The sequence below is a fragment of the Empidonax traillii genome, unplaced genomic scaffold (genome assembly GCF_003031625.1).
Source record: "Empidonax traillii isolate 1590-97213 ecotype Southwest subspecies unplaced genomic scaffold, ASM303162v1 scaffold196:size3368384, whole genome shotgun sequence".
NCBI lineage: Eukaryota > Metazoa > Chordata > Aves > Passeriformes > Tyrannidae > Empidonax > Empidonax traillii.
The window spans coordinates 820789-834906 of record NW_020955389.1 but is presented as its reverse complement, the minus strand read 5'-3'; the positions used below and the strand labels follow the sequence as shown (position 1 = coordinate 834906).

The 14118-nt window shown below is 45.0% G+C and overlaps 1 protein-coding gene across 1 annotated transcript in view; it reads left to right on the top strand.

Annotated features, from left to right (window-relative positions):
• Window positions 1-5736: 5736 nt before the first annotated feature.
• The window catches only part of RIPOR2 (RHO family interacting cell polarization regulator 2), a 68169-nt gene continuing 59787 nt past the window's right edge, over window positions 5737-14118 (top strand). Inside the window, 1 exon segment of the mRNA XM_027886865.1 lies at window positions 5737-5929. Coding sequence (XP_027742666.1) covers window positions 5869-5929 — 61 coding nt within the window. The 5' untranslated portion in view covers window positions 5737-5868.

Sequence of the window (14118 nt, the reverse complement as noted above, 5' to 3'; positions counted from 1 at the left end):
CTGAATTACTTTCTGTCTCTCCCTTTGATCACACCTGATGGCAAGCTGCCATTTAGCTGCCTCCAGCCTCCTTTCTGAAAGTGTGATACTTCTCAGCCTGTCTTTGTGAAGATTATTCTTGCTAGAGCATAGAACTTCACATCTCACTCTCTTGCATTTAATTGTTTCCAGACTGCTTCTCCAGTTTGTCACTATTAGCTTGAATTTTGATTCCATCTTCCAGTGTATGTACACTCCTGGGAAGCCTGGCATCTGCAATTGTAATGAGCGTGATCATATCCATTGTAGGATATTAAATACCATCTAGGATAGTAAAGTATATGTTGAATAATATCAGATCCAAGGCCAAGCCCTGCAAAATCATGTTTGACCATTTTCTTATCTTTTAATGACAAACCACTTGGGAACTGTGCAACTGAGCGCAATTTTCAAGATTATATTCGTTCTGTAGGGGTTTCATCCAGGATGGTTTGCTTCCTCCCTTTGAATTGAAATAATATTTTGCTATGACAAGGTAATGGTTTATTTTCATAGGCCAAGCATTAATGGAAAGAAAAAAAGACTATCTTAGGAGGGGCCAAAGTCACCTTGGATGGGCTGGTGGGATGGGCTAAGTATTGTAGATTGTAGTGACATACCTGAATTGACGCAAATACAGCTCACCTCCAGGGCATACAATGCTCACAACCATGGCAGGGAACAAGAAGGGAGACCAGGAGAGCATCAACAACACGTGCTGTGGTCCTGCTCACTGACAATGTGCATGCGTGCTGGGGAATTGAGTACAATGTTGTGTGCAGAGCTCTCCCCAAGCTCCCAAACCAAGGTGTCCAAGATGGATGTGGACAAGAGCTGGGCTGGGGAAGCACCCTGTAGTTCTTTAGCCATCATGCCTTTTGTATAGCTCAAGTGCAGCGAGCTGCATCTTAAACTGGCACTGCAACCTGCCTGGCATAAGAGCACAGTTTTCCAACAAGCCAGCTCCTACACTACCTTGTCTCCACTGTCTAATGTAATACAGGGGAAACACTGTCCTCTCTGCTGCTTGAACAGTTCTTGGAGCCTGCCTTTTTTTTAGCTCCCCAAACTACATTTTACAGCCTTGTGAAGATTTGTGCACAGGGCTCCTAATGTCTGTGAAGCTGTGTGGAGTCAGTCATGTCTTCTACTGGCCTGGCCTGCTGACTCTCCTTCTGGACAGTAAAAGAGCAAAAAGAGCAAATTTCTCCCAAGTTTTCTCTGGAACTGAATATTCCTACAAAAAAAAAAAAAAAAAAAAAAAAAAAGTGTTTAGATTTTTGGAAAAAAAAAATGCAAAAAGTTTCAAGAGTTGGAAAGAAAAAATTGTACTAAGCTCTGTCAGTTACTGACACAGACTGTCTAAACATAGTCTAAGTCCCTGGAGTTCCTGTAACTTGCAAATGAGTTAACAACTAGAAGTTATTGTAATTCCGTTCTTCAGGTTTCTGAGGAGCATGTTTTGCAGGAGGACTGAAACTGCAGCACTATCCAGAGCTAAACTTCTACAACTACTTCAAATCCATGTGAACACTCACTTTCCCAAACTGACCAGTGTCAACCACCTTTTCCCAGGTTCTCTTTCATACTGTCTCCACTTCAGGGTCATCTGCCCTTCCTTTACCTCTTTTTTTTCCCTTCTTGTTTTCCAAGTAGATTATTCCCCCAAATGCAATCTCCATCTTCAAAGGAGCCCCAGAACAAAGCAAGGGACTGACTACCCCTCTGACACACAAATTTCCATATTGTGAGAATCCTTCTTGTGCTGGAACACCAGGAGATGTGAATAGGGCAAAACGGTTTCAGACACCTCCCTGATGCACCAGCACAGCAGGGCAGAAAATGGTCAGCTTGTCTCTCCCACTGCTTGTGGAGATGTTGGTAATTTAGGGTAGGGATGAATTAAAACAACCCCATCCAGCACTTCAAAATGGCACAATTTTTTACACTTCTTTTTCATTAGGAATGTCCTGTATCTGATGATAAAACATCAGAACACTTGATTTTTCTACTGGATCAGACATTCTAATAAAGTAATTTGCAGGGGAAGAAGAATAAGGTTGCAGTAATTTAAAGAAGCTGCTCTAAGAGTTACCTCCTCTTGCTTGATCCACCCTTGTTTTTGACATTTCTCCAGGCTCCACCACTTTTTGTTGACAGGTTCTGAGAGGATGGGTGGTGGCTTTTTCTGAGAGCAGTGTCAGATGTGGTTACATGAAAAATATGCACGTGAGAGCTCTGCAGAGGATGCAAAGCTGATTAGGGGCTTTTTTGCTGGTGAGTGGGGTTTCATTAACCACCAGGCAAAAAGAAAAATTACTGCATTTTAGAACAAGAAGCTCAATAAGAAAAAAATATTTTTGATGGAAAAATATGGCTTTGTTTATTTCACAGAATATTCTGGAAGGAATAATTGGAAAAATTTCTTGGATAAGAGTAATTGGAAGGAACACCCAAAGATCATTGAGTCCAACTCCTAAGTGAACGGCCCATACGAGGGATCTAACCCATGACCTTAGTGATATTAGCACCATGCTCTGAACAACTGAGCTAATGTCAGGGGCTTCTTCTGGAAACAGAGGGGAAAAAAATTGCTGGACATGTTACAAAACAAAGCAAGGAGGAAGGTACTTTGTTAGTCTGGATGCTTGAGATCAGTAAGCAGCAAAAGCACAGGCACACAGACTTCCAGGGCAAAATTATGCCGCCCCAAGGGCAAACATGGAGCAAGGAGAAGGGGGGCCTGGGCATCTGTGTGAGGTGGAGTGTTTTTGTCCATGTTAAATTATCCTGTCTTGAGGGAAAGAGCACCGTGCTCCCTGGGGGACAGGTTTCTGGAGAAACATCACATGCTGCGAGCAGTGTAGGTGAGGTTGCCGTCAAGGGACGATGTGGCAAACGGGAACGAATCAAAGCGACTCCTCTTTGTGCATCTGCAATGGAGGCTGAGTCATTACCATTCATCACCAGCCCTACTGGTGTGTTCATTCTGGTGACAGTTGTTTTCGGGAGAGAGGACAGCTTTTGAAGCCTTTTAATTCCTGAAAATAAAAGAAAAAAGGGCTGTCAAGGTAACAGGCATCCGGAGAGGCTGACTGAAAACAGTGGGTAAGGAAATAACTTTAAGTCCCAGGGAAATGCAGCACAAAAGGGAGCTGCCACAATAACCAGGACAGTGTGGTTTGCTCATTCATGTTTCTAAAGGAAGCAGTAAATGGCTAAAACTTCCCATGCTCAGTTTTCAAATAAGTTTCAATCACAGAACAACACTGGGAAGTTAGCATTACTGTTGTGGGATATTTTCTCTGTGATTCTTCCTAATAGGCTGTCTGTCTGGTTTGAGTGCTCACATCTGTATTTGTAGCATCATTCATTTTGCAGCTTATCCAAATCAAGCCCAAAAATCTTCCTCAGCAGACCAGGAGCCTTTTCTGGCTCACTGCAGTCCTCAGAAACTGATGTACTCCACAGCACCCTGGGGCAGTTTAGCCATTGACTTTACAGGGGCTCAAAATTTCTGCCAAGCACCTCCTGCTGTTTCAGGGAAACCATTCGGCAGCAGCTGCCCATTGCCAGGAGTGGCTTTTGCCGGGAAGCTTTAAGGCAAGATGCACCCTATGGCTGTCTTTCCTTTAGCACTTTTCCTTTCCCTCACCCCTAGCACCCACTTCACGTGCTGGCCCCACAAGGCTTCGCCAGCTTAGCAGTTCCCAGCTCTGAGCCTGGGAGGCAGTGTCTGGAGAGGTGCCGACCTCCTGTGCTGGCATCCCCTCCATCTGGATTAATTCTTTTCCTCTGCAGTTTTCATGTCTCCATCTCTTCTCACGCCTCTCTCCTTTTTCTCTGCTTCCCCTCATCACCCCATAATGCTGTTTCTGCCCTTTTATGACTGTCTCCATCTACTCAGCACCATGGCAGGACAACCTTACTGAGGCAGAGGGATGCTCCCGCGAGCACAGTAGGGAGCAGCTCTAATCAGAGATGGTCCTTTCCTGAAGAAATCACTTCAAATAAGCAGAGCAGGAAAAAGAGTGAGGGGGAAATTCTAGAAAGAAGTGACTTCCCCAAGCCTGTCCAATGGGGCCAGAAACAAGTCCTCTCTCTTACCCTTTGGGACAAACTGTCATCTTTACTCTGTGGGGCCTCAGTAAAGAGTAATTTTAAAGCAAAGTAAAAATCAAGGGGACCTTCCTAGAAACAAAGTTCCTCAAGGAGTCTTGCTGTTGTGGCAGAGAAACAACTGGCCAGTCAAGCCATACTGCCCCACTAAAAAGAAGCCCTAGGATGACCTTGGCTTCTACCACATCTACCTAGGAAAACGCACCTTTCCAAGCCTGGCAAGGCAGCAACTTCCAGGTTGTGCAGCCAAGGCACCTGATGTGACAGTGTGGGGGAGGCACAAGCTCCATGGGATGCAGCACCACTTTCCAGGGACTCTGCATGCAGAGGAAGGCTGTGCTTGAACTGGGAATTTAACTTTCCTGTGATGATCAAAGTGCTGCCACAGGATTTACTAATGAACGTGGCCTGGGCCGGGATTAGGTTAGGTGCTCCAAATGCACCTGTCCAATCTTTTGTCTTGTCTTCCCTAGCAGGAAACCCACTGCTAGAGCTATTAAAAAGCCCAGTATAATAACTAGAGATGAGCTCATTATATCTGCTTGTGATTCATCATCCGGAAGCTGCAGCGAACACAACTGCTGTGCTGGGAGTCTCACTTCCAAGGGTGTGGCGACACATGCAATTGCTAGACTGACTAATCACGGCTTGGTTCAGGTTTACTGTCATTACATTCTAACTTCTGGTAGCAGCGGTATGAGGGACTGCCTGTGCTAGGCTCCACAGCTGTATGTGGACAGACATACACATGAAATATCCTTGAGCGGACTGATGAAGACAGCAGGGCTATGCAAGGCTCAGACACTACACCTGAAGGCCAAGTGTATTTTTGTGTGAGTTTTGATTAAGTTTGTTTGTAGAAAAGGTCCCCTCATAAACTGAGAGACCTGACACAAAGGAGTCAACTTGATGTATAAAGTTCAGGAAACACAGTGACTGAATGGACCGGTGTGATGACAAATTAGTAGTGACAGAGACACTCAAATTATATGCCTATTATTGGCAGATAGTGAGTTTTACTCTGATGTTGTTCTGTTGTACACCTGATCAGGAAGATCCCTAGGTTTGGTAATGTGCCCCAGACTAGGATAAGTCTAACTGTGATAATCATGTCCCTGCTAAGGCATCTGCCCAAGGGACAAATGCCATCACCTTGGCTTTCCAGCTTGTCCAGATGCCCATTGCCATGGGTCACCCCAACATGGGTGAGAACGTGCTGTCAATGCTGCTGTGCTAAATAAAAAATTAGTCCCATGAACATATGGCACTGAGAGAGCCCGGGGGTTTCCTGTTCTCACATTGTCCCTGAGGTGAAATCGAGTTGCTCTGCAGACCCAGTATGGTGAGTTGTTCCCTGGCTCTATCTCTGCCACCAGGAAACATTCACATTCATATGCAAAACCTTTACACTCCGGGCTGACAGGGCTGCACTGTTACAGCATTCAGCAACAGGGCAGGGAGCATTTTAAGCCTGTCCTGCCTGCCACTGCTCTCAAAACAACTTCCCTCTCAACAGTAAAGATATCCGACCTCAAAGCTCATCTCTAAGGCTGGCTGTAAAAAACAAGAGGCGTTGTTTGTATGAATGAGATTGTTTTCGTAAGTGCAGATGCGGAAGCTGTTACCACCAAGATGTTTAGGCAGCTGGTAAAAGGAAATAGTCGAGCTGTAGCGTAGGAACCAGTTCAAGCACTCGAATCTGGCTGCTCCCTGAGCTGCGTCCTTTCAACGATGCAGCACGACCAAGAAGATTTAACTGCACCTGGAGAAGAAGATGATGCCTTTGAGGAAGGTAAAGTCATCTTTTATTAAATTAATCCTTCTCCTTCTCAGTCTAGAGGCCGGTTTCTAGCCTGGGTGGTATTTCTTGAGTAAATCTGAAGTTGTGTATGGGCTCCAAGGTCACAGGGTGACCAGACTTTCTTTTTCTCCTGAGACAATGGAGAACAAAAGGACCACAGATACAATAAAAATACCTCTCCTCAGCAGGGAAGTTACTGCAGAAGGGGACACCCAGTGTATTTTCTACAGTGGCTGCACTGTGCAAAGTAGCACGTTGGGCATTCGACACCACAGGTGCAGCTGTCATTAAAGTAGTAGGAGCTCTTTGCAGGGGCTAAAGGTGATTTGCTACTTAAATTATCTGAGCAAAATTAGCGTCCTCCTCTCCGACTGCCACAACCCGGGGTACAAAGCCAGTGTCATAGTTTCTTATCCCTAAAACTGCTTCTGCTGGTGCTTGATTCCTCACTGCTTGCATTCTGTGCCACCGTTTACATGTGTACTCGGTGCTACTCTGTCAAAATAGCAGAGACACAGATAAGAGGACTCAAAGAAGGAGAAAGAATCTGGCCCATGGTGTCTAATTTCTGCCCCTGCTCACTGCTCCCCTTTGCACTTGAGCAGGGGCCAGGGGGAGAACTAGCTCATGCAAATCTTCTCCCGGCCCCCAGCCCTCCACAGTTTCCAAGGGAGTGGAAGGCACAAAGAGCTGCCTGGATCCACTCCAAAGACTGTGAACCTTTAAACTTACTTTCAGCACAGCTTCAGCAAGCCTCATTTAAACAAAGCTCAGCTGCGGTTGGTATGGAAAACTTAGCAGTGAATAGTGCCAAATCAAGTTATCTGAGCCCCAGTGAAAGGCACCAACTCTGAAAAGAAAGCAGTTTCAATGATGTACTGTCTGTACTCTAATACATTTCTCACGTCTATATGCCCCCACTCCTCACCCTGTGTCCCGGTCTGGGCTCAGAAGGGCAATGAATTTGCAGAAAGGAGAGGGCAGAGCATTTGTGTTATGGAAAAAGTGCTGATAGTCCAGGGAGCACCTGATGCCATTGGGCAAATCAACTAGGTTTGAAAATAACCTGTTGCATTCCCTACAGTCTGCTCTCAGCACAGGTAAGTACTTCTTCCCAGGATAATCATCCACATGCTCTTACTTGATATGGACATTTTTAAGTGCTCTGAAGAGCCAGTGGGATTTAGGCTTCATTGCTGTTTCTGAAACATTTAGCCTATGTTCTTGATCAGAAATGTAGGAAGGAAGGAGAGAAATGTGTGCAAGTTATTTGACATATATATTGTGTTATCCGAAGGGAATGATACATTTGAAAAATCCTTTCCAGCCTCTCAGCTAAGTTGTTTCTGGCAGGGCTGATTCTGCAATAGCTAGAGGAGGCTCTGCTTTTCAAAGGCAGGAACATTTTAAAAACCTCTCTGTGACCCTGCTTGGAACAGAAGGTTGGAACAGATGACCTCCTGACGTCCCTTCCCACCTGAGTTATCCTACAAGTCTATGAGTTGGTGACAACCTCCTCAACTCACCTGCTTGTAACTGGGAAAAAACGTACCCCAGCTTCTCTCTCAGACAGAGGGTCTGTTGGCTCCCAAACCTGCTAGCCAGAGAGCCCAAACAACACAGGCACAGTGATGGCCCTCCCCTTCACCGCCCTCTCCTCTTTTTTGTACGGGTTAGCAGAGAAACATTAACATTTTGGCTGCTATTTTGGGAGGGCTGTTGACCTTGGACAACTCAGCTCTCTCCCCCGGGCTGGGTGGGGTCCGAGCAGGGAGGAGCAGTGCCTGTTTCGGTCATAGGGCAGCTCCCCCCTGCTCATGCTGCAGAAGCCCAGGCGGCAGCCAAAATGTAGTCACAGGCTTTTAGGCCAGGTGGAGGTGTTTGTCAGGTGTTGAACTCACAGCTCAGTGCAGACCACAGCTCTTAGAGCATATGCTATTTTTTATTACAGTCCACATCCAAATTGTAATAGCAGATCTCTGTCCACCTTTTGAACTTGTCCCAGTGCTTAGTTACTGTCATAGTTAAAGATAGCTGCATCTTATTTCTTCTAGCACTGATTGGTCTAGTCTTGAAGTTAGTTTTCCTTCTTGCACAGGGAGAGCTAAGATCTCGCTATTGTTTGTGAATATAAATATCTCATATACTATCTACAGAATGTACTCAGACCACTCCTATCCTTTGCCAAGCAGAATGTTATCATGACAGTTTCCTTATAAAGTTTCAATCTTTTAAGCATTTTCATGTTCTTGAGACCAGTCCCTTGGTGGAAACCACCACAGAGCGTAGTGCTCCCAAACTGCTAGAACAGGGACAAATCCAGAATTTACGTGATCTGTTCACTCATACTTTATAAATATATATATATTAGGATCAGTTCAAGGGCCTGCTTAAGTCTTTTCAGGTCCCAGCATCATCTGAGGGTCTGCTCTTCGCCAGATTTTTCTCTATAATTTCTGAGTCTTTCAGAGTCAAATTTCTCAGGACATAGTCAATGCAATAACTATGGCTTATCTCCTTTGCTCCCAGCTATGCCCTACTAGAGCCAGATGAATCATCCCACTTAAGTAGCCTGTTCTTGGAGTGATTTACCACTTCTCCAGACATCGTGCCATCTACATATTCAGTCAATCACTGTAAAAAATTCCCTTTCAGGTCACTGAAGTGAAAAGAGTTCAATCCCTTAGGGAAGAACCAATCTTTTTATATCCTCACTAGAAACTGGCATCCCTGATGATTTCTCAGCTGTGTTACATCTGTCAAGATCTGATGCAGTACCATGTCTTATTTCTTAGGGAAGCCCAAGTACACTATCAATGCAATTATTTTCTAGAAAATTCTAACAAGCGCCAATCATTGTATTCCATCTCCTTTAATTTTGCTTATATGACTCTAACATCAGGTATTCCATAAGAAGCCAGGACCACTGCCAGGCTATCACATCATTAGTGACACAACATTAACTCATAGCTCTCTGGAATTCCTCTGAGAAACATTAGAGGAGTTTTTTGAAAAATCAACAAGAAGTTCCTTGAATAACTCTTCTCAAAACTGCAGTTTAAAATTCTCCTTTGAGAAAGGTAAAGGGGGAAATACTTTCCCACTGATAAGACTGTAAGCTGGCTGGGTGTGACAAAGTATGCTAGAACTATTTTCAGCAAAAATCAGGTTGACTCTTGCAACAGGTATTCAAGGCTTCAAAATATTCATCCTCAAAGAAACTTTGCTAACTCTTCTAATAACAGCCTTGCACTGACATTGTGCTCTCTCCTTCAAAGGGTCTGTAGAGGCTTTGCAAGTGACTGTGCTTAGGTTCAGTGAAGCACAACTCCCTGTCCTCTGCAGCCTGGCCAGTGTTTAGCAGGTCACAGCTGTAGTATGCAAAAGTTGCGAGAAGAAACTCTTTTAGCCTCTTGAAAGCACAGTCAGTGATAGGTGGTGTTTCTTTTATGGCCTTACTCACTGTGCCAATTCAAGGCAAGTGTCTTCAGTTAGTCTTACATTTTTCTTAGGTCAAATCACCTACTCTGGGGAAAATGTTGTTTAATTTTTAGTGACTCTAAGTGCCTTTAGATTCTGAAGTTATATTTCATTAAAAAGAAATCCCTTCCTCTAGCAGGAGGCTTCCCCTCATCACTGCAGCCAAGCAGGCATGGATTTTCCCTGGCTCTGTCTAAGATGAGGAGCCAGGAACGCTCCTGTGTCTCCCAGGCCCAGAGAGGGAGGGAAATTTGGGCACAAGTCAGCCGTCTTGGCAGATTCTGGTTTCCACGGGAAAAGAACTGAGGGCTCACACAGAGGCATGATGCCATCACCCCAGCACAGCCTCTGACTGGGACTAGAGGTTTGGCACAGCAGGAGCTCCTAGGTCAAGGAGAGGCATCTATGCACAGAATTTGGAAGCACCCAGCAAATGTGGCAAGCGTATGGGTCCAAGTATCTCTTTAGCAGTGATCAACATATTCAAACTGAGAATGCACAGGAAAAATAGAAATTAGGCTGTGATTTATTGCAGATCTTTTCATGCACTTGCTCTGCACTGATCTCTCTTCACATCTCCACTTCTCACCTCCTTTATGTGCCCTCTGGTTGCACCTGGGATAACCACGACCTGCCTCTCAGACCATAGCTGGCACAAAATCCCATTCATGTTTCCAAAGCGTGGTGGAAAAAAAAATCAAAACTGTTCTTTTCCTTGTGTTCAGTAAAAAAGCCCATGCTCTGGGTTCAGTAGACCTGAGCCCCACTTTAGATGGTGCCCTGCACAGTCTCAGAGTCACAGGGCCCTTTCCTTGCCAAGGACTGATGTCCTGTTATGGCATTCCAGCATTGCTGTCCATCAAGGCTCCCAGCAGAACAGTAACTGCATCAGACTTTTAAGGTGTGCTTTAAAAATGTACCAGATGCCTTTACATCCTTGTAAAGCCTGCCTGCTCTCTGTAGGAGAGGAAGGAGTTCTAGCTCTGGGGTTTGGGATCAGCATTGAGGTTTAGCTGAAATGAAAGGTAGCTGCTGTACATGGTTGTATGCATTGCCTGCACATAATGAGGTTAGAGATGTTAGAGAAAAATGAGGATAAAGCCCTGAATGTTGACTTAAAGTTGAGACACACTCTTTATTCAGCAACAATTCAGGTTAAGCCACTTTTCTCTTCCCCTAAAGCAATACAAGACACTATGCTTCTCTTGGGCATACAACTGCAGTGACTTGTCAAAATGTCACGCAGGGACATCCATGTCACAGCTTGTCTGTGACCCATGGGACCAGGTTTTCTTTCCATGCCTTATCTAGCTCTGCTTTTGTGAGTCCCATCAGGCATGACCCCTCCCCACAGAGCACATCAAACTGGCACAACTATAAGGGAATTATATCTTCCAAGAATATGCATGTGTGCATAGCATTACGGGTATTCCAGCAGATGCCTACCTCAGAGATATACAAAGATACTGTTTTTCCCGTGTTTTCATCCCAAAGAGTTTGACATGGCTCATTTTTATCCAGCACACAAGTGCCTAATATCTCAGAAGGCTCTTGTAAGGATGAGCAACCTTGTGATGTATCAAACATAGGAGCTTCTCCTGCCTGACTGCTGGGAGAAAGCAGATCAGTGTCCTGAAAATGTTTACAGGTCCCATCAGCCCTACTTGTCCTTTCGGCTTATCTCACGTTCCTGAACATGGAGAATGCATGTGCTGTACTTGCTGCAGCTCAGAGGATGAGAAGTCTCATCACCAAGGCAACAGCGTCTGCTTCATCCAGATAGATTGTAGAGGGATTATTTGGCCTATAAACTCAGACTGAAGTACCTTTCTCCAAGAGCATGATCAGATCTATTTAACACACAGTACAAGGCCGTCAAGGAAAAGAGGGTGCTCTATTTTGGAGCATTTTTTCTTATTCCTGTTTACACTGAATGCTCCGCTCACCTGCTTCTCGCAGCTGCTTCTTTTTGGTTGTGATCTATGGGCGGACACAGAGTTATGCAGACTGGGGAGAGAGCTTTTTGTGGTTGGAGGAGTCAGTGCAAGACACCCATCCCCACCCTAGGCACCCCCACACTGACCCACCCGCAGAGCTCCGGCCCGTCGGCACTTCCAGCTGTCCTGGGCAGCTGGAGGGCTATTTTTAGCAGGGCATCCTGCTCCATATATGAAAGGAAGGAAAGTTTGAGTCCATGAGGCCCAAAATGAAAAAAAAAAAAAGATTAGAAAGAGAGACATGTTCTGCTTTGTTCTCTCCCTATTTTTTAATTAAAGATCTTTGAATTTCTGGGTGTTTTCTTCTCTGTTTCTTGAAGACAACATTTTTGGTTCATATCTGTTGACAATATTTCTAGATCGCTAATAATAACAACAGTGAGGGGAAAAAACAGGTCAAATAAACAAGTGGCATTTAACCAGCCCTCAGAGAAAAGAGGAAGGTATGTACAAGCCAGAGAGAAACCACTGATCAGGTGTGCTTGCAGCGTCTTCTAAGCTTGCAAAACAAGTGTCTTACTAAAGGCTGAAGCAAAATTGCCTTTCTTTTCACACATTTTTCCCCTCCTGTTTTTACATAGTGTCTTTACAAAGCTCTGTGAAACACAAGCTTTTTGTCGCTCAGTCCCATCATTAAATTCACAGAATAAGTGTGGCTTGGCTAACGTGAGCGGGTGGTGTAAACAACTTCACCCCTTTAATAATTCGAGGCACAGCTCAGCTGCCTGTGAAATGAGTTTCCGCCTGCCGAGATGCTAAAACCAAAGCCTTGTGGTTGCTGTACCAAGGGTGTGACAGGCACAAAACAACCGGGTCAGGAAGTGCAGAGTTAAAAGACGAGGAGTGAAAACAGTCTGAGGGCATATATTAGAGAGAAAGAGAGAGAAAGAAGAGCAGTCAAGCACTTGACAATGCTGCAGAAGCACTAAAAAGTTGGTGGTGGGAAGAGTTCACAATAGTAGGATTTCTCCTGTATCTCAGCACTGCTCGAGAGGGTGAGGGGTGTTGTCAGGCCCCACAGAATTTTAAGCAGTATGTTCTTGATCTGGTATCCAAGAGTGGAGAAATAGTTTGAAGTAGGGGTTTGTGTTTGAAGAGTCACTGGTATTCCTGTGTCTTTGGCAACTGGAAAACAGATGAAGCAAAACCGCTATGGAAATCCTGAGCATACTAGGCTCAACTCTGCATAACTTCCAAGGGCTGACGTTGGCTTACTCTGGTTTAATTGTAGATAGTAGGGGAATTGGAAAGTTAAGAGACTCAGAGCTTGGAAATGATACCTAGAGTTCAAATGGTTGGTAAAAAGATGGGAAGACAAAAAGTGAGGTAGAAAGAAAGGAAGCCACAAAGAGTGAGAAAATAAAGTGGTATTTTGGGGAAACCCCTGGCCTCTGCTGCCTATGTCACGGCATTGCATGAGCCTGCCTAAAATTAGTCACAACCCATCTCTCAGAGAGGAAAATATACTCAAAGTAGCCCAGCCCAATAAATGCTTAATCCATAATCCCAGGTGAAATGACCACCCTGGGAAGCAAAACCCAAAACTGCCCCAAAGACTCAGAGCTCTCTGAAGATAGCACTGCACACAAGGGCTTGCAACAGCTCTCCTTTCATCACACCAGGCTGCTCCCCGGGCCAGCCCTGCCTTCCTGCCTACTCCATATCCACAGGGGAAGTCACCTGCAATGATGAGCTTTTGTGCAATACCAGAGTGAAAAGCCCTCTGGTGTCCCCTGAGAAGTGTGCCTATGGTTCAGGTATGGCAGCAACCAAGCGGTGATCCAGGAGCTTTCCTGGAAGGGTGTCACAACCACCTGTGGCAGAAGAGAGAGGGATAGCCTTTCTTGGGGGGCTCGGTGGGATGGCTTAAATCTCTGTGATTTTATTGTCATTCACATAGACATTAAGTTTTCAGGGACTCCTGAAGGACCTCAGCGAGATGAGCTTATAAAATCTCACATTAGCCCTACGGCTCTCTAAAGTTTGTGATTAAGATGCCAGTGGCTAACAAGGCTGGCCAGTGCTCAGGCTCTACAGCATAAATGGAGCTTTGCTCACATCCTCCTCATTACATGGTAGCTCAGAGCAGTGGAAGGGCTCTGTTGTGAACATGGATGTGACTTACTTGACACTGTGTTCATTTTAGCAGGGTGGTTGTGATTGTGTAGAAGTGCAATTTACCAGCTGAGAGCTCCTGAAAGGTTTGAAGTCCCACTCACTGCATTTTCTCATGCAAGCAGAAGAAGAAAAAGTAAGGACAGGGCCCAGGTAATGGCACAGAGCTAACAGAGGTAGCACCGAGCAAATAAGATCTTTTTCTGCCTCGAACATCACCAGCAGACCAGATGTCACTGTGGTTTCTTAATGCTGGTAATGTAAAGAGCGGAGCAAGCATAGCCTGCTTCTTCTGGGGAACCCCTGAGTTCTGGAGTGTCATGTGGAGAAACTGTGCAATTTTTAAATTGAATGATTGGGGAACTTAGGTTTACATCAGGAATGAAGGATTGGGCCTTCACACTGAACTAACAGATTTCCTTTTCTTGAATGTCTTGGAGAAAAGAGAGATTTTATAAATATAGATAGATCTGAAACTAGATAGCATTTCTGAGATCCTCCTACAAACACATGCAAGGAGTGCCACGCTAGCAGTCCGAGCATACATTTAACAAGTGAGGCACTTTTTTCTTTTTTTTTTTTGAGAGG